This window comes from Plasmodium gallinaceum, assembly GCF_900005855.1.
Source record: "Plasmodium gallinaceum strain 8A genome assembly, contig: PGAL8A_v1_76, whole genome shotgun sequence".
NCBI lineage: Eukaryota > Apicomplexa > Aconoidasida > Haemosporida > Plasmodiidae > Plasmodium > Plasmodium gallinaceum.
Genome location: NW_021628238.1, coordinates 154,835 through 176,680, shown reverse-complemented (window position 1 = coordinate 176,680; position 21,846 = coordinate 154,835). Strand labels below are relative to the sequence as shown.

Sequence of the window (21,846 nt, the reverse complement as noted above, 5' to 3'; positions counted from 1 at the left end):
ATTATCTTCTATCCAAAAAAAAAAAAAAAAAGTAAAAAATAGTATCATGTAACAAGATAAAATAGAATAAACATACACATACTAACCAATTTTTTATTTTTGTTTTTTTTTTTCATTTAAATATGAAAAATTATATAATATATAAGAAAGATGAAAAAAAATTACTCTTTGAAAAATTTGAAAATGATATAATAAATTTACTAAAAATTCATAATGTTTTTTTTGTTATTGGAAAGTTAGAATTTAACGAGATTATAAGACTAGTTAATATTTTGTATGAAAAGAAAATTCATACATTAAATGAAAGTGGAAAAATATGCATTACAGCTTCTGATAAGATTTATTTTAACTATTGTGATATAATTCCAGATGATATGGAAGATTACTTTTTCTTTTTAAATGATAAAGATGTAGATTCCATTAGAAGCAATAAAATTATTTTCTTAAATGAATCTAAATTATTACAAAAAATATTATTTGATCCTATTTTAATTGAGTTTAATATAATAATATTAACAAACGTTCATAAAAGATTTTCAAAGACAGATTTAATTTTATCGTTGTTAAAAAAGATAATTTTAAAAAGAACTGATTTATTTATTTTTATTTTTTCAGATTTTTTTATTGAAAATGTTCTTAACTTTTTTAATTCTTATAATAACTTAAACATTTTTAATCAAACATTATCAACGCATAAAGAAATAAATCATGATGAAATAATTGAACAAAATTTTACAAATACATTAAAACTTGAAGAGAAAAAAAAAAAAAAGGAAAATAATAATATATATAGAGATTTCAAATATGAAAAAACAATATATAACGAAGAAAAAGAAAATAATGTAAATCATGAAAAAAAGGACGATGAAAAACATAAGAACAAAAATAATGAAAAAAGTGAAAAAGCAAATAATAATAAACATGAAAAAGAAAAAGATGATAAATATGATAAATGTAATGATGATAATTGTATAAAAGATAGTAATGGAAAATACAAGAATGAAAATATGAAAAATAATAAATATGAAAAAAAATACAAAGATATTGTTGAAGAGAAAGTAAGGAAGAAAAATGAATTAAGAAATAGTAGTTTAGAATGTTCAAAAAGACACATTTATAAGAAGAAAAAATCCAATAATAAAAAGGGTCAATATGATGATTCAGAAAAAAATGAACAAGAACGAAAATATTTTTCCATAAAAAATATGAAATTGAAAGATTTAATAAATAAAAAAAATTGTTATGTAAATAGTAGGAGTAACACTTTATCAAGTGAAGAAGAAAAAAAAAAAAAAAAAAAAAATTTTACTTATTTAAATGAAAAACATTATTCTTCCTATGATTCACATATAGGAAAACAATGGATACTAGAAAAAGATGAAGTTAACGATGAAGAGGAAGAAAGAAAAAAAAAAAAAAAAAAAGTATTAAATTGTCTGTTTGAGGATTCAGTTAACCATTCCTTAATATTCGATTACAAAAACGATTATGATGAAAATGAACTGAATAAAGTGTTAGAGAATGAAGAAAATATAATTTGCAAATTAAATGAATGGAAAAAACTTACGGAAGAGTTAGAAAAAGTTAACAATTCTATACGTATATTTGTTTTTCATTTATCTAACAATATTAGTTATAATAATAGAAGGAAAGATAATAGAACTAACGATATAGAGAATAACAAAATATATTATTTAAAAAAAAGATGTTCAAATTACTTAGAAACAAGTATTGATTTAATTAAGAAATTAATTGAAAATAAAAAAACTAATGAAAATATTCTAATAATCTTAAATAACGACTATGAAATAGAAATAGTAAAAAATGGATTACAGGATAAGAATATATCAAGTAATTATATTGAAATAATAAAAGATAAATATACAAATGATTTTGATATAAATAAATTAAATAACAAAGTTATAATATTAAAGGATATGACATTTTATAGGAAATTAAAAAACATAAAATATATAATAGATACTTGTTACATGAAGGATGAAATTTATGATTATGATCTTAATGTAACACATAAATATACTGTATTAAGTAATAAAAATAAATGTGAAGAAAGAAATTTCATTTCAAATAATTCCACTTGCTTTCGACTTATAACAATTAATGATTACCTTAACTTAATGAATGAATACCCCTTACCTCAAATATTAAAAAAAGATATTTTTTACAACATATATTTTTTAAAAACAATAGGAGTAAAAAATATATGTTCTTTTGACTTTATTACTGCACCTTTGTTAAAATCATTGAAAAGATGTTTTGAGTTATTTTATATTTTAAAATTAATGGATATTAATGGAAATATAATTGATAAAAAACTAAGTTTATTAATATGCTATTTGCCACTAAAATTTAAGTACAGCATATTTTTAATAAATAGTATAAAGTATAAATGTGTTTACGAAGTATCTATTATAGTTAGTATGCTCATTAATGAACCTATATTTTCATTTAATCATAAAAATGCAAATAGATTAAAAACGATGAGGCTGTCCTTAATGGCAGAAGAAAGCGACATTTTAAGTTATTATAATATATTTCAAAATTTTAATAAAGCAAAAAATAAAAAAAACTTTTGTTATGATCATTTTTTAGTTTATAATTCTATTAAAAAAGCTACTGATTTCTTTAATAAATTAAAAAACATATTAAATGATTTTGGCATAGAAATGAAAAAATCAAATAATATAGAATATATATTTAAAGCTAAAATATCTTCCTTTTTTTATAATGTTTCAAAAGTAGTAAGTGATAATAATTACAAATTATTAAACAAAAAAAGTGATAAATTATTTTCTCTTCATCCCTTATCTATTTTAAACGAAACTGAATGTGACAAAAGAAAATTCATTGTGTATATAGATGCATATTCAAATAATCAATCACAAATTTTTATTAAAAATGCATCTATTATAGATCCTCTATGGTTGACCGATGTATATCCTTCATATTTTTTTAACAAACATATTAAAAATATGGAAGAAATAAAATAAAATTATGAAATGATATATATATATATATTAATTATAGTAATTATTAACTAAATTTACTCTTTTTATGTAAAATAAAAGATATAATCACAAATTACCAAAAAAATTAGAATAATATTTATTTTGATATAAATATTTTTTAGTTCTAATTAATTAATGTAAATATATACTAAAAATATTTTGTGATAGGTAAACTTTTAAATTTATGTTACGGAATTTTGTGAATTTTTTTTTTACAGATATATTGAATACATACTTTTAACTTAAAATTATCTATTAGACAATTCAAAAGTTTTTTTATTTTTAAATAGTACATAATAAAAGAAAAAAGTTTTATTTTTATACATTTTTTTGTTTTTTTCAATTTATATATATATATATATATATATATATATTTATTTATTTATTTAGTCTATGATAAAACACATTTTCCATACATATTTTTTTTTTTTAATTCATATATATTTTTTGTAGTTTTCTTTTTTAAATAATTTAAAAAGTTTATAAAATTGATCTTCTATTAATTCTTGAAATAATTCTTTTGTATTCTTTAAAAATATAAATAAGAAATTAAGATTTATAATAACATACTTAAAATAAAAATCTTTACATATATTTAACATTAAAGTTATTAAAAAATTATTCTTTTGAACTTTTTTTTTAAGTTGTGCTTTTTTATTATATGTTCATAAATTGTTTTTAAATATTTTTGTTAATATAAACATTACATTAAAAATAATTAAAAATGAATAAATAATCATTAATTTTAAGTATAATGTAGCATGTTATTTATTTTTTATTTTTTTTTTTTTTTATCTTTTAATAACCTCTATATAATAGAAAATTAAAAAAATATTAAATATTTTGATAATTATTTTATTTTTTTTTTTTTTCTTATATATAAATCATAATATATATATATATATATGAAATTTTATTTTTTAAATTTGGTACTAATATTTTATATTTATATATTTTTTTTCTTCATAACAAGTATTCCCCATTTTTTAAAATGTGAAGAACTGTTTTTTACTTTTTAATAGTACTATTGGAATAATTATCATATAAAGAGTTTTAGCAAACTAAGAAAAAGGAGACAATAATTTAACGAATGAAAAATTTTTATTTTTTGTAATTAAAGAAAAAGTTGTTATCATTGGAAATGTAGCATAACAATTTATTTGTTTTTATTTGATTTGATTTTTTTTTTTTTTTTTTTTTTTTTGTTGTTTTTAAATAATGAAAATCACAAAAAAATGAGTATAATTAAAAATTTTTTTAATAGATTCAATTTAAGAAATCGAAATAAAGTTAATAACTTCATGATTATAGAAAAAAAGGAAAGATTAGAAATTCCCTATGTTTATTTATCTATATCTGCATTTATGTTTGGTTTATCATTTGCTTTTGTTCCATTATATCAATTATTTTGTCAGTCAACTGGGTATGGAGGAACTATTCAAAAAAAATTAGATATTAATAAAATATTAAAAAAAAAAGAAAATCATAAAAATAGATTGATTGAAATAAATTTTACAAGTCAGTCTAATATGCCTTGGGTATTCGAACCAGAACAAAAAAGTATTATTGTAAAACCTGGTGAAACCGTTCTAGCCTTTTATAAAGCTAAAAATTTACTTGATAAACCAATTATTGGAATAGCATTATATCATGTATTACCTGATGAAGCCGGTTTATATTTTAATAAAATTCAATGCTTTTGTTTTGAAGAACAAATGCTAAATGCGAATGAAGAAATTGATTTACCTGTACTTTTTTTTATTGACCCTGATATTTTAAATGACTCTCGATTAAAAAATTTAGAAAAAATTACTTTATCATATATTTTTTTTGAATCGGATTCAGAAATTCCAGAAGAATATCAGCATCTTTCAAGAGCTATTTCATCCAAAAAAAAACCAGAAATTCAAGTTATTTGAAAACAGTATTATTAAAAGTAATATATATATATATATATATATATAATAGAAAAAGTCTATAATTAAGAGTGAAACATAATATATAAAAAAATCAAAAGTAAAGAAAAAGAAAAAAGGAACTTTTCATATATAATGAAAATAAAATGAATCATAATCTAAAAATATATGATAGTTATTTTTTTATGGAAAAGAAAATATTTAAATGAAAATAAAAAAAAATTTAATTATTTTATTTTTTTTTTATTTTTTTTTGTAAATATATACTTTAAATAAATTTATTTTTAGCTAACAATTGTTATATAAAATTTCATATAATTATTTAGATATTTAATATAAGATAATTTATAACATATATTTATAAACACATATATAATTGAATAAATTAATATTTACGAATTATACGACACAGAAAAAAAAAAAAAAAAAAAAAGGATGAAAAAAAATTGAAACTTGTAAAAAAAGAATAAATGTGTAATTTATAAAGGAAATAATTCATCTTTTTTGTTCTGTATTTTCTGGATGATTTAATTTATAAGTTCCTTCATTTTGTAAAAGAAAAAATATGCGATTTAAATATTCGTCTACATTTTCATTATTTATTTTTTTTTTTTTTGAATCTTTTAATTTATTTCTTAAAGATTGTGACTTATTTTTTGCTTCAATACATTCTTCTAAACTTTTAATTTTATTCATTAACTCTTCTTCTAGCATTTTTCTTTTAATTAATTCTTCTTTATAAAAATAATAAGTTTTCATTTTTAACTTTTCAATACTGTTTCCATTATTTATTTCATTATTAATTTCTTCTATTTCTAATTTTAATTCTTCTTTTAATTTATTTATATTAAACATTACACTTGTCTCAAAATTTATACATTTTTCGTTATAACGTTTATAAAGTTTACTCAAAATATCCGAGTTCAATGATTTTAATGTTTTCATAGCAATATATAATTCAAACAAGGAAATTAGCATTTTAAAAATATCCTCATTAAACATTTCTGTAGAAAAAACATCAATAGAATACTCAGTAATATTTTGTGAAGAATTTTCTTCTTCCTTATAACAGTGAGAATTTTCTTTCATATTATTTAAATGTTTTTCAGATATTTCTTTGTTAGATTTTTTTGTTGAATTATTTATATTATATATTTCTTTTTTCTCATTTTCCTTTTTATTTTGTGTTTTTCCTTCTTCATTCTTAGATAAATATAGTGAGTCATGATCGTTTCCTAAAATGGAATATTCTTTAAGTTCTTCATTCTTAACTGTTTCATCATGTTTTTTCCTATTTTTTAGACTTCCTAATTTATTGTAAGAACCAAAACTACGACTAATTTTTATTTCTGTATTTTCAAAACTATTTTTTTTTTCAAGTGTTTCTATACATTCTTCATTTTTTAAGTCTTTATTATTTATGTTTGAAGAATCTTCTGAAATTTTTTCTTCTCTAATAATCATATCGTTTTCATAAAATAGGGCCTTAAAAATAAATTGATCCATATTTTTATGTAATTGATCCATGTTACTTGGTAAAAGTGATTTTGTTTTGTTAAGATTTTTAATCCAAGATATATAAACAAAAGAAAATCGGATAGAAAAATCAAACCAATTTTCGTATATAGAACACGATCTTGATACATCTATGAATTTTTCAATAATTTCCACTAGTGCTAAGACAAAATATTTAAAATTTTTTTTTTTTCTTTTATCTCTAATATAATCTGAGAATATACGTAAAAAGTTTTTTTTCTTTTTTTTTTTCCTCTTTTCTCCATTAAGATCATAACAAAATTTATTTTCATAAGGCATTTGAAATAACAAATCTTCATTTTGATCATCATACCATATAAATGCTACATTATGTATATTAACTGGTAATACATTTTTTTTAATATTAAACAATTCTTTTTCATTTTTATTTTCTTCAATTTTAATATTATTATTTTTATCATTAATAAGGTACGAATTTAATTTAAGATTATATCTTTTAATAATATTTTCTATAGGTTCAAATTTGATGTCATGTTTTGATGCATTATCTGCTTTATTTAAATATACATTACTTTCAACCATTTTTGATAGTTTTTTCTTTTGATTTTTATTCAAAAAAAATTTAATTTTATTCATAACTTTATAATATATTTTGTAATTTTTGCTTTTTATATTGTCTTCTTCATAACTACTTGTTTCTATATTAATAAGAGTTTCTTTGTTCATAAAATGTCTAGATAGTATTATTTCTTTTACAACATTATGAAGCATAAACAGATGATAAAATAGAATAATTGAAATAGGAAATAATGAGAATTTTTCATAATCCCAATAAAAGCTTCCCCACATAATCAAAGAAAAAAAAATGTTTAAAACACTACCAACGCATAAAGATTTATTAAGAATATTAAAAGATCTTCTATCAAAAGGACTATAAAGTATCTCAAAAATGGCAAATATTGTTAATGTTAATGTAACCAAGACTATATAATACATTTGATAGTGGACATTAAAAGCTATAATAAAAACTAAAATAGTATTCTTCAACAAAAATAATAATTCAAATATTGCTTTTCCTTGTCTATATCCTGCTAATAAATTTTTTAATAAAGAATTAAACAATGAGATTTTTTTTCTCTTAATGTATAAAAGTGATAAAATAAAGCAGATTCCTAAATAAAAAAATGTTGTTAATAGTATAACAACCATACTTAATAAAAAGGATCTATGAGATAAGGAACATTTTTGAGTAGTTAAATAGGTTAAATATAGTTCTTTTTTCTGTGATTTATAACCTACAGGCTTGCAATATAAAAGTTGAATCAACTCTAGAAGTACGTAAGGTATAGATAAAACAGTCATTAAAACGTAACATGGCAAATTATCACTTAAAAACATTGCTAATTTTTTTCTAAAAGTTTCATTTCTTTTGTTCATAAAGCGCCATGGACCAAAGATTCTTATATTATAAATATATTCAATTGTCTCTTTTAAGAATGTTTTATATATTTCATCATTTTTTATATACTTTAATTTATATTTTATGTCTTCTTCATTTTTCTTATTTACACTTTCATTTATTTCTTTTTGGTGTTTTTCATTTTTGTCCTTTCTTTTAATTTTAAATTTTTTCATTCTATCACCTTTATTTTTGATATTATTTAAAAGTGATTTGTTATTTTGTTTAACATCGTTTAATGTGTTATTATTTTTTTCTAAATCATGTATTAATGTGCTTTTATCAGATTTAACTATTTCCTTTTCTTCTAATTCATTAATTATATGAATTTTTTTTTTATTTTTCTTTTTTTCTTCTTGTTTTTGAGTACATTCTTCTTTAATTTCCTTTTTATATTCATCTCTTAAATCTGGAATTTGAGATAATAAATTTTCAAAATTCCGTATTTTTTCTTTGTAGTAAAACTTAGATATTTGAACAATTATAAATAAAATGAAAGTTATAAAAAAACCATCTATAAGTGGTGAAAATATTTTCATGTATTTTTGTATATACCATATGTTATTATAAGATACATCAATATTATAATAATTAAAAAAACATCCAATCCTTAAGTAATAAGAAAAAAATTTTAAATGAAAAAGAAATACCATCTTATATAGGTACAGATATTTTGCAATAAACGATTGTGTATTAGGAGAAAAAAATCCATAAGCGATAAAGCTAAAGGAGCAATTAAACCAAATTTTTATTAATATTCCACTGATGTACAATTTATTTATACAACTATTATAGTTCAGTGACACAATAAGAATAACAATAAAATAATATAAAAGCTTCAATAATATAATATGCAATACTTCGTATAATAAATTCTTACATCTATAACACTTTGATTTAAAATAACTTGTATCATAATTTTTTTTGCAATTATTACATTGATATCCAGTGGATCCTTCAGAACATAAATTTGCTATTGTTCCTAAACATCTATCTGGTAGAGTACAGGGATGTATATCAGGTAATCTTTCAAATTTGCTATTTATTTTTTTTAATTCATTTGCCTCTTTTATATACTTACTAAATATTTCTAAAGAATATTCCTCGCTATTATTAGTATTATTACTTATATTTCCATTGGTTTCTAAAAAAGAGAAATTTATATCTTGATTAGTTAACAAAGAAGAATCTAGATTTGATGTATCCGATATGTTAACCTCTTTAAAATTTATGATCCTTCCTTTAGATACTCTTTGCAATTTATGATATTTTTCTTCACTTTGAAAAAATGATAATGAATTTTGAAGTTTAAATGAAGTATTATATGAATTTCTTTGTTTATCACTTTTATTCGATTTACTTTTAATTTTATCTCTTTTATTAATATTTTCTAGGAATTCCTCATTCAAATAATATTTTTGATTTTTCTCAAAGAAGAAGTAATTTTTGTTTTCAATATTCTTTTGAATAAATAACATTAAACTATAATATGGATAAGTGTATTTTAAATCATCATTATCATCTAATGGATTCCAAGGTTTATATGAATTTTTTACTTTGTATACTGCATAGTACCCATTAATTGGGTAAGGATTTTCGTGATCTAAGATATTTATGTCATTATAAGCTCTGTCATTTAATAGTTTTAAAAAAACATAGATATTAAAACCTCTATTACATACAGCTCCTTTGGGGCAAACTTTGCAACTTTTTTTAGATTTACTATTTTCTGCATGTTCATCTTCTGGAGTTATTAAATAATAATTGTTCTTACAGAAACATTGATTTTCATATGATGAACCTACAAATGTTGTAGAAAAGTGCGGGCAAGCTCCTGAACAACTATTGTCATATTCACTTTCTTTGAATGTATTTGGGGGGCAAGGAAAACATTCTATAGTTTTGTCTTTTGATGTTCTTAAAACTTTTCCATGAATGCATAAACAATTATTTAAAGAAGTCCTTTGCTTTATTCCTCGAGGAATCACTAGTTCTTTAGGGCATTTTTTTGGCAATGTATGAAATATTCCTTCTATAACTGTATTGTTAAAGATAATATTTGATTCTAACCCTCCTTCACAATAATGATTATCAAGAGAACAAGCTTTACATATTCCTACATGAAGTTTTAATATTTTTTTAATATCTTTATCATCTTTATCATTGAATCCATTGAAACTTATTTTTTTTACCTCTGTTATGTAATATTCTTTTTCTTTTTTCTTTGGAATAATAAAGTATTTATTATGAATGTTTTTATAATTTATGTTCTCTGAGTTAACAAAGTTTCCTAATGTATCGAAGGTAAGATAATTTCCTGGAGTACAAGAACAATCATTAACACTTGTTGAACCTGTATTAACTGTTGAAAATGTCAAAGGACAAGTTTCACACTTAACATTTCCTATTGTCTCTTTGTATGTTCCCCTGTCACAAACTGCACATCTATTAGATAAAACTCCTACATATGCATAACCTTTTATGCATAAACATTCATCTATATCTGTAGCTAAATTTACTAACGTTGTGGAATTAGTTGGGCAAGAAACTAAATATGGAGTTTTATTTCCTGGACAAAATTTACCTATAAAGCATTCTACAACTTGATAGGATTTATACAATAGATATTTTCTGTCTCTATCAATAGAACATGTAAAAATGATATCTTTTTTATTTCTTAATAAAAAATTTGTATATTCTAGAGTACTTTTTGTAGCTATTTGATTTTCAACATTTTTATTTAAAAAATTCCCTATATTTGACGAAGTGTATTCATATATATTTTGAAAATAAAAATTTTTACATTTAAAATAACCAACAATTACTTTCTGATTATTTTTTAAAAATATTTGCGTGTATTCTACATTTTTTCTTGAAAATTCTATGCCTGTACAGTATATATTTTTTTTGCAATCATCAATACAAGATTTCAAATTGGGTTTATATGTAATTGTAAAATTAGGATTTTTTTTAAAATTTAGATTTACATGACAAGTAACTCTTAACATATTATCAGTCATCCACATATATTTTTGTTCTATATTTTTTAAAAGGCTAGTATATATATGAAATATAGATGTTTTTTTTAAAAAACCTAAACTTTCTAATTTTTTTAAGTTGTAGCTATTATTTGCAACATTTTTTTGATTATTTATCTGGTTATTTGATTGTTTATTGAATTTTTTACTTTGAGTATTTTTATTCGAATTGTTATTCATATTGTCAAACAATTCCTTGAAATTTTGTTCCAAAAATAAATCATAAATGTCATTATCAAAATTTTTATCATTGTTCTCAAAAAAACTATAAATTCCATTTTCAGAATTTATATCAAATTTATATCGTAAATAATCTATATCTATATTTCTAAACATATAAAGAAAGTATCCTTTTTTTGGCAAACAGTTGAATATTGATGTTGATCCCTCTGATAATGTATAAGTAAAATGAGGACATGGCATACAAAAATTGTCTGATATGGTATGCTTAAAAAAATTCATTGGACATATTTCACAGCTCAATTTTTTATTAAGCCCATTTCTTCTTTCATTTGAAGATCCATAACCCGGTTTACATAAGCAATCAAAAATAGAAGAAGAATTTTTTTTTATTACAATAGAATTTTTAGGACAATCTTTTGGAACAGATGAAAAACCTTCACAATATTTATTATTGCATGGAATACATTTATTTTTTTCATGGTTAATAAAATATCCACTTTCGCAAAATAAACATTTTTTAACATCCGCCACATCAACTTCTATGGAGAATTTTTGCATATTTTGATTATTTTTTAGTTGATTTTGTTTGTGATTAATAGTTATATAATTAAAAAAATTTTTTTCTGCATTATTTTTATTAAAATATGCATATTTCATTATTTTACTTTGCAAAACAAAGTCTTCATTATAATTGTACGTAGAATCTACTAAACCATAATTATGTTTAAATGGTGTTCGAAAAACATTTATATCTAAATATTTTGGATTACATAATGAGCAATAAATAACATCATCAATAACCTTAGCAATAGATGCACAATAAGAGCATTTTCCATTTTTATTATTTAAAATAAAATTTTCTTCACATTCACAATCATTAGCTGACCTAGCTCCCTTTTTAGATATTTTATTTTTATCACATGCAGTTAATACATCATTTCCTGGACAATAATGATTTTCTAAACATAAAACACATTTATCATTTTTTCTATAATATCCTTCAACACATTTACAAAACATTTTCTTATAACTTGTAGCTCCATAAGTAACGCTTTTCTCGTTAATTTGACATCCTTTAATACAAATAAAATTACCGACAGATTTTTTATAGTATCCTGGTTTACATTGTTCGCAGCTAGCAGTCTTATCTGAATATTCATATCCAGCTGAGCATAAACAATCAGTTATTAATTTGGACCCTATTTTTAGTGTAGAAGTATTTTTAAAGTATTCGTCACATTTTTCACATAATAACTTTTCTCTATTCCAAAATGTCCCTATTGGACAACTTTCACAAATAGATTTTTCTTTATTATATTCTTTAGCAACATCACAATAAGAGTATAAATTTTTATATGTATTAATTTTATACTGAAAATGAGTTTTTGCAAATATTTGTAATTGAAAATTTCCAAAATAATTCAACTTTCCGGTTATTATGCCTGTGTCATATGAAATATTTAAATTAGTTAATTCATCTACATTTGTACATTTATTATCTGACTTTAAAAAACAAAAAAATATTATAGAATCACTATATTTACCTATTTCAGGTTTTACATTTAAATTATCATTTGAATTATAGTTTTCTGCAAATGTATAATGAAAAGATATATTAAAATAATTATCAAATGAGTTAAAGTGATAATGATAAATTAAATTTTCATCATATATCTGTGATGTAATAATTAGTAATTTTTGATCAATTCCTATTACATTATTTATATTATTATGTTTATAACCTTTTCTTAATTTTAATGATTTTATAATTTTGTATTTTTCCTTATTTAAATCAATAATTTTTATTTCATTACTGTTTATTTGTGTTACAAATGCTAGACTAGTTCTGTGAGTAGTGTGTTCAGTTATTTCCCCCTGATATATTGAAAAATTTCGGGGATTTTTTAACGTTAAAATATTTGATGAAAAGTTATATTCTTCCAATTCTATTATTTTATTATTTTTTAAATTGTAACTGAAAAAATTATTTTTGCTAGAATCTAAAACATACAATAAATCATTATGTATGCTAATATATAAAGGATTTTTTAAATTTTTTAAATTAAGATAATCTAGATTATTAGGTAAATATTTTGGAGTTTCTACAATATTTGTAAATTTTTTAATGTTTCTCTGAATTATTTTATCATATATTGATTGATCTATATTATATGTTGCACTTCTTTTTTTTCTCATGAGATTACTACTTTTGAATTTTGAATCATCTATATTTTGTTTATTTATTTGTTTTATATCATTTCTCATATTATATAAAGATTCCACTTTTTGATCTACTTCTTTTTCTTCAAGAGGTTCTTTTTTGTTTTTGATATATTCAATAAAGTTGTATAGGAGAGTTCCTTTTTTTGATATGTTTTTATCGCTTATTATTTTATGTAAATAGTGACTTAAGATATTATTATTTTTCTTTTCTTGAAAATAATTATATAATTTTTTAAAATTTTTTTTCACTAAATATGCTTTTTTATTTTTTTTTTTTGAAGTATCAAAATAATTTTTTAAAACATGGTTTTTAAATTTTATTTGTTCATCTCCTTTTATATCATTTGTTGAGTTCTTTCTGTTACTTTGTTCTAAATAAACAATTTGATTCTCTTCATTCTTAATAGCACTTCTTAATTTATTTAAATTAAAATTTTTTAGGAAATAGTTACTTAAATTATTATTATCATTTTGTTTATTTTTATTAAGTATGATATCTTCTCCTTTTGATAATTTATTTATTAGTAATTTTTTCTTAATTATTTCAGGTTGTTTATTATAAATGTTTGGATATTTTCCATAAGACAATGTATCCTCATGTTGGAAATTATGCTTTTTATTTAAATTATCACGAAAGGAATTTTTATTGAATGTTTTCTTATTATTTATGTTTAAATCGAATTTGTTCAATTTTAATTCATTATTATATATATCTCTTTTTTTTCTTTTTAAATTGAGATTTCCATTATTTAAAATTTTTAAACGTGCTATTTTTTTTAAATGTAAATCGGTAACATATATATAAGTATCATCGAAATCTATATCAACAGGAAAAAGTAGATTATGCTTAGTTGAGAAGGAAAGTTCTTTATTTTTTGTGTAAAAAAAAATATGACTTTTTGTTAAGATAATAGTTTTATCTATCTTACTTTTACAAGATATCACTTCATCATTTTCTATTTCATGAAAAGTTTTTATTAATTTGTCTATATTTTTAAAAAATCTAACTTTTTTCATATCAAGTGAGAAGCGAAAACTGTCTCTCCTCTTTATGATGAATACGTCGTATGATTTTATATTCATGCAAACATTTAATATAATATTTTTTTTTTTTATATTAGAAGGGAGATTATCAATACCAAAGAAAGAATCATCATTTACATAATAGTTAGTTACATTTAAAATTCCTACATTATAATAAACATTGTATGTACTATCTAATATACACAATTTGTAATTGTTTATTTTGTTTACAAAAATATCCCTAAAGGTTAAATAGTTATTCTCTCTAGTGAAAAGTTTGCTTTCAATAAAAAATAAATTTTTATCTAAATTATAACAACTATTATTAAATTCAATTATATACAATATATATTTATGATCAGGAATATTATTTCCATTGATCATTACTGTGAAAATAGTATCCTTTACTTGTATAAATGTGTGATTTTTATAAAAACCTACATCATTAGGATTTTTTATTTTTAAATAGTTATATTTTTTGGATTTGGAAACTAAATCATTAAATTGCTCTAATATAGCATTTTGAAATTTTTCATCTTTTTCAAAATCGGGATGATAACTTTTTAAAGAATTAATTAGTACGTCAACTTTAGGGGAATATTTAAATTCATATTTCTTATTATTAATTTCTACTTCAACATAATCTCCATTATTGCAACATAAGATAAATTTTTTTTTGTTTACAATTATTATTTTCTCTAAATAAAAGTTAGTTAATAATTCTCCTTTGTTTTTGTAGTATATAGTTTCATTTAGATTAACAGTTGAATCTTCATTTATTTGATCTAATATATTTTTTAATTTTTCTCTTATGTCTGCTTTGTCACTATATCCTATATATTCATTTCTATAAATATTAGAAATACTGTGAATAAGTGGTGTTTCTATAAAAAAATAATTCCTAAAAATACTATTTTCTGATTTATATTTATTTAACGATAACTCTAAATTTTTTCTTTTTGTAATATTTGGATCATTTATAATTATATTTTCTACTTTCGAATCATATGTAAATCCTAATTTGCTTAGTTCATAATTATATTCAACAAATTTTTCGTGAGAATTTATATCACTAATATCTTTCCCTTTTAGTGAAAACCTTGTCTTATTTCCAAAAAAAAAATTGTTATAACATACAGTAAAATTTAATTCATTTCTATAACTTTTGTTAAAAATATTTAATATTCTCAATGTAGGAGTAGAATAATTAAAAGCATTAATTTTGCGAAAAGGCATAATATCATATTGAGTACTGTTGTTATTACATATGTTTCTATTATAATCATTAAAAGAACTTAGTGCTACAAATTTTATAGCATCCTTACTAAAATAATGCAAATTACTTGTTTCATCGATGGAATCATTACTTACAATACTTTTAGTAATCTTTTTTTTTAAAGTATTGTTATATATTAATCCTACATATATATAATTTTTAGTATTTTTACAATTTTCATCATAAAAATAAAAGCAGTAACATATTTTTATATATTTTTCTTCAACATTTGATATTTTATATTTTTTAGAAACCCATATAGGCTTTTGATCTATTTCTCTCACTATTTTCTCTGGCTTTCCATATATTTCTATACTTTGCTCCCACGTCATAACATAATTATCATTATCTAACTGAATATTATATCCAAATAAATTTACTTTATTATTATCTGAGCACATCGATTTGCTATCTACAAATATAACTCTATCATTTATATTTATATATTCATTTAATAAATAGAAAGAAAAATAGCCATATAAATCTGTATCAACTTCTAAAAAGTTAGGACTATTCATTTTAAAAAAGGCAACTTTAGTTAAATAATCATTATCATTACATTTATCTTTGGAGCACCAGCATATAACAAGTCCTTGAGCAAGAAAATTAGTAAGTATATTATATATCTGTTCGTGTTCATCTATTTCTGCTTTGTATATTGAAAACATCTTTCTTTGATTTAATTCTAAACATAATTTATTTAAATCTTCCATTATATCAATTGGAAAAACCTTGATTGAACCATTTAGTGTTTTAGAAGTTTCTAATTTAAGTGTAAAAGGTTTTAGAAAGTTTACTGTAGAGTTAATTCGAGGTTCTTTTAATATAGCTGTGTGCATGTGTAATGTCATAACTTCGGATGTAAAAAAATCATCAGAGTCGCAATGGCCATCTTCTAATTCATAACAAGAACATATAACTATATTATGAGAACCATCTTTGTTTTGAGAAGAAGTCATATAATCAAAATTATCAATATCTAAAATAATTGTTATATTGTTCCATTTGTAGTTTATAAAATTATCATCTATTTTTTCTAATTCATGATATTTTAATGCGTTCTCAACTGAGTCACCAATGATGATTTTTTCAAAATGACGATTTTTTTTGTTGCATGTTTTTATATCTCCATATTTCTTATAGATAAATCTAATGTATAAATTAAAATTTGAATAAAACTGCTTTATTTCTAAGCTAAAAGGAAAACCGGAAATTGCTTCATATTGATCATTATCATTAAATATTCCGTAAAACACAATATTACCAACATTATAATAATGTTTATCATTAAAGTGAAACGATGCACATATTTCATAAGTTTTAGTTACATCTTTAGGTACGATGTCTATTTTTAAGTTATAAACTCCATCTATAAATTGAAACTCTAAATGCTCTATTTCTTGAATAACATAAATACTTCCTATTTCACTTTTATATATTACATTGTAGTTATCTTCACAATCTTTACTATCACTTAATATAAAAAAAATTGAATTTATATTTTTATATAACCCATTTTTATCACTATTAACACCGGAATTGTTAACGTTACCATTAACATTAGAAGCATTATTGGCATTAACAGCATTATTATTGTTATTTTTATTATTGGCATCGTTACTTCCTATAATATTTAATGAACTTTTTATTTTTACAGTAGCATTACATGGTACTCCAGACATACAAATAAATTCCTTATATTCCACAGGACCAGGTAAGAAAACAAATACTGGAATTATATTTTTTTTTAAGTTATCAATATAATCTAATTTGAAATCAAAATCTTTCACTATATTGTTTCCTTTATTAAAATTATTTAAATTAGTTGATTTTATTGTGTGAGAAGTTGAACTGTTCATTAAAACAGTAACACTTTTATATTCATTTTCCTTTTCACATGTTACATTTTGTTCTATAGTACAAACACATAATTCATATTTTTGGGGAGATTTTAGTTCTGTATAAATACCTAAAATATTTTTTTCTGTATTCATTTTGGATTTATTTTTAATATTTTTGATATTTGTACAATCATCATCTATTATAAAAATATAATTATTAATCTCATAGTTAATAAATTTAGTGTGTGATGATTTAGTTATTTGTAATACTGCACTCATAGAAGTCGATAAAGAAGAAATTTCTGTTATTTTTGAATTTATATTTTTTAAAACTTTACATAAATCTTTCTCCACTTCATAACACCAACATAGATCAAATTTATTTATGATGGACTTTTTGTAATTGCATATTAATTTATAATCATCATGATATTTACAATCAATAACGCTGTTTAAAACTTCATTTAATATATCATCATGTTTATTTTGTCCTAAAGATTGATTTAAAAGTTGAACAAAATCACAAGTTGAATAACTTACTATTTTTAATTTTTCACTTTCAACATTTTTAAAATAGCCGTAAATTACAATTTCTTTTTGATTTTTATCAACAATATGATATTTCTGTAAAGGTGCTCCGATGTAATGAAAAGTTCCGATATATGTTTCAACAGTTAAACCGTTAATTTTTCTAGAATATATTATTTTATAGGGTCCTGGTTTCAAAGTATTATAGCCATTTTTAGAAATTTTTAGATCAAGTTTAGAGATTCTTTTAGAATCACTCAATTTATGCACTGAATGTTTAATTTTAGGTGTTTCTTTATAAAATATTGTAATTCTAAAAGTTTCTGTAATTTCTATAAAAAAAGAATAATGATCAACCGATAATGAGAATTCTACTTTATGAGAGCAATCAAAACCCATATAACAGTAAAATTCAATCTCTTTAAGTGGTCCATCAAAGATTATCACACTAGTTAATGCATGATTTTCAGCTGATTCATTTGAACAATTAAATATATCTATAGCTTTACTTGTAAAATTGAAATTATTATTCTTTAACTTTTTTATGCCCCAATACTTTTCTGAATTTTTAACGGAGCTCTGAAAAATATAATGACCTTCATTATGATTGTAGGTTAAAATATTTGGGCAATAATGGCATTCCTTTATAAAATATATTTCATTATTTTCTAAATCTTTATAATCAAATTTTAATTTTATTTTATTGAAATTTTTCTTTTCATCAATTTCAATTTTTTTAAATAGATTTTTTTTACCATTTAAATAGGAATATATAAAAAGAGTTTTTTTATTATGGCATAAATTGGAATGTTCTATGTTAACAATCTCAAGTTCTTCATAAGGAGCAGTCTGATATACCAAAAAAAAATTACTTTCTATAGAAACTGTAAGTTCTTGATCATTATAATTTCCACATATAATTATATCTGTATTTAATAAATTCATATTCATTTGACTGACAAAATAATATATATCAAAATCTATAACCCTTAAATTTGAAGGGTAATTACTTAGGACTACATTATTTTTTGAATTTACTCCTATACCTACTAATTCATTGGAACTACAAGATTTTCCTTTTTTAGATATCCATTTATCAGAATTATGTGTAGAGTGGAATGTTGCAGTAAAGGAACAATTAAAAAGCAATTTGCATACATATATTTTTTTTTTTTGTGGTTGTGAATCATTATATATAGAAATATTGGTATAGGTATAATAATCTTTCAGGTTATTATTTTCTCTACATTTCTCTTCCTTAGAGCACATGCATAAATAGTACTTAAATTTATCTAAATTTACGTTATTTTCTCCTTCATATATTACGTCTATATCATTAATTTTATTTTGATAGAATGTTTTATTTTTTAAGTTACTATTCGCTTCAATAAAAAAACCTTTGTCCGAATGGCAGTCTTCACTTTCTTTGATTGCAAATTTTAAGATTTTTGTGTTTTTGTCTTCATGAAATAATGATACAATACCGCTAAATTTTAAAGTACTTAAAGAGTTCTTCTTAAAGTTTGATAGCTGCTCAATTTTTACAGAACCAATATCATAGTAATTAACCAACTTCAAACATAATCTCATGGTTATCGTTTTATATTTCAGAGTTATATTTAATTTTTCATTTTTATATAGAAACTCAAAATCATCATTTCTTTGATGATTATCATATTCATCTTTTACTATATTATTATTGGAACATTCATATTTTAAGTAAGGTCCTAAATAATTATTATATTTTAATGAATGTGTTGAATAATTAATAAGTATATCATTAATAATACTGTAATATATACTAAATTCTGGATTTTTAACTAAAAGTATAGTAAATAGAGGAGCATATATTTCTTGATTAGTTAAACAGAAATTATTTTCGTTTGTTAGAACATCAACACTATTAAAATATAAATAATCATCTATTTTTAATGCATTTATTTTTTTTCCTTGGTTTATAAAATTTCTATAATTACAAACTTCATCAGACCAAGAAAAAGTTGTGTTTCTAATATCACCTAGTATATAATCCATTTGGCTTTTTAATGTGTATGTTTTAATAACACACTGATAACCAATGAAACAGATTATAGGTTGTTGTACTTGAAGAAAAAATATATGACCTATTTTTTTATATTTTTTTGTATCCATTAAACATATTTCCAAGTAATAATATGCTTTAGAATTATCAAAATTAAAAGTATAATATCCGTGATTTAATATATGATTATTTTTTAAAATTGGAATATTTGTATCACCACACTCTGGTTGAAGAACTAAAGTATCATCTTCAATATTAGGTATATTTTTTATAAAAGTGGGATTAATATAAATTGAACAATGTAGGTTTTCATAATTACAGTAAAATGTATTCATCATAATTGTTTTATTAATACTAATTTTATGAACAACCATTGATAAATTATTACTTTTGAAACATATGTAGTATGTATCATTATTTAATTTGTAAAGATCTTCTACATATCCAATGTATCCTGTACATTTGTTAACTCCTATATTTGTAATAAAAGATGATTTTGCTATTTGATCACATTTCTCATTTTCTGAAACATAAAAATTTTCTAAAAGGTTGAAGTAAAAAATAAATTTATCAGTGTCATCAATACTACAATTATTAAGGCCTTCTACTTTTATATATTCTTTATTTTTTTCTATAATTTGAACAGGGTAAGGTGAGTTATTAACAGAATAAAAATTCGAACTAAAAAAAAAAATTAAGTTTAAATGAAGAAAAAATTATAATAAGTAAAAAAAAAAAAAAAAAGAAAAAATTATATTTTTAAATAAAATAATATTATAAATGGAAATGAAAATAATTATTTGCAATAGAAATAAGTTAAAATATTATGTAAAAAAAAGTAAACATCATTTATGTAAATATAATACATATGCATATAATCATGTAAGAAGATATTACCATCGATACTTATTATTTTTAATATGTAATGGTACATTCTTCTTCTGAACAAATAAAAACTTATCATGATCTTTTTCTTTTTTAATTGTTCCCACAACATTTCTATAATTATATATGTGACAATTATTTATATTTTTGTCTTCAAAAATTAAATAAGAATCACTAATTTCAAAATCACTGTTATCTATACTGTCACCTGATAATTTAAATATAGCCAAATAATCAGTTTCAAACAATTCTATATTCACATTACTTTTCCCATTATAATAAGTGAAATTTGATATAGTAAAATTAGCACTTAATTTTCTTAAATAAATTATAAAAAGTATAATGAAAAACAATATGTTTATATTATTCCTTTTTTTTATGCATTTCATTTTTCATTAACATTAATTCAATATATTTTTGTTTACATTTTTATAGATATATATATATATAAATATAAATATATATATTTAAATAATTAAATTAGGAATACATCTAAATTAATATAATTCAAAATTTATAGTAGTAGATCAAAAATACTGTAAACTATACATAAAAAAAATTTTTTTTTTGTGTGATAAAAAAAAATTTATGAACTTTTTTTAATTTTACAAGTATAAATGAAAAAATGCAAATCTATTAAATTTTTAAGTAAATTTTCCTAAAAAGAAATTATTTACTCTATGCAAAAAGATATAGATTAAATCGTTGCATATTTTTATGAAACAGGTACTCCAAAGGTGAAAGAAATTAAAATTAAAATATTCTTAAATAAGTAGTACACTGTCTTTTGTTATATATAAAAAAATTTTTTTTTTTTTTCATGATATATTGCAACAATAAGAAATAAAAAATTCCTACAGCATTTATTTGTTTTTTTTCTTTGTCTGAAATGCAAATTCTTACAAAA

At 20.8% G+C, this 21,846-nt stretch overlaps 3 protein-coding genes across 3 annotated transcripts; 2 read left to right on the top strand and 1 right to left on the bottom strand.

The window, feature by feature from the left end:
- Window positions 1–122: 122 nt before the first annotated feature.
- Window positions 123–3,011, top strand: PGAL8A_00196100 (conserved protein, unknown function; the record flags this gene model as incomplete). The annotated part of the gene is made up of 1 exon (XM_028670650.1): window positions 123–3,011. One exon carries the CDS (start codon window positions 123–125, stop codon window positions 3,009–3,011), a length of 2,889 nt encoding a protein of 962 aa, XP_028527381.1.
- Window positions 3,012–4,264: 1,253 nt separating this feature from the next.
- PGAL8A_00196000 (cytochrome c oxidase assembly protein, putative) lies at window positions 4,265–4,948 on the top strand (the record flags this gene model as incomplete). Its single annotated transcript, XM_028670649.1, has 1 exon — window positions 4,265–4,948. One exon carries the CDS (start codon window positions 4,265–4,267, stop codon window positions 4,946–4,948), a length of 684 nt encoding a protein of 227 aa, XP_028527380.1.
- A 492-nt stretch (window positions 4,949–5,440) lies between these two features.
- Window positions 5,441–21,328, bottom strand: PGAL8A_00195900 (cysteine repeat modular protein 4, putative; the record flags this gene model as incomplete). Its single annotated transcript, XM_028670648.1, has 2 exons — window positions 5,441–20,735; window positions 20,952–21,328. The coding sequence occupies 2 exons, from the start codon at window positions 21,326–21,328 to the stop codon at window positions 5,441–5,443; spliced, it is 15,672 nt and encodes a 5,223-aa protein (XP_028527379.1).
- Window positions 21,329–21,846: the final 518 nt, after the last annotated feature.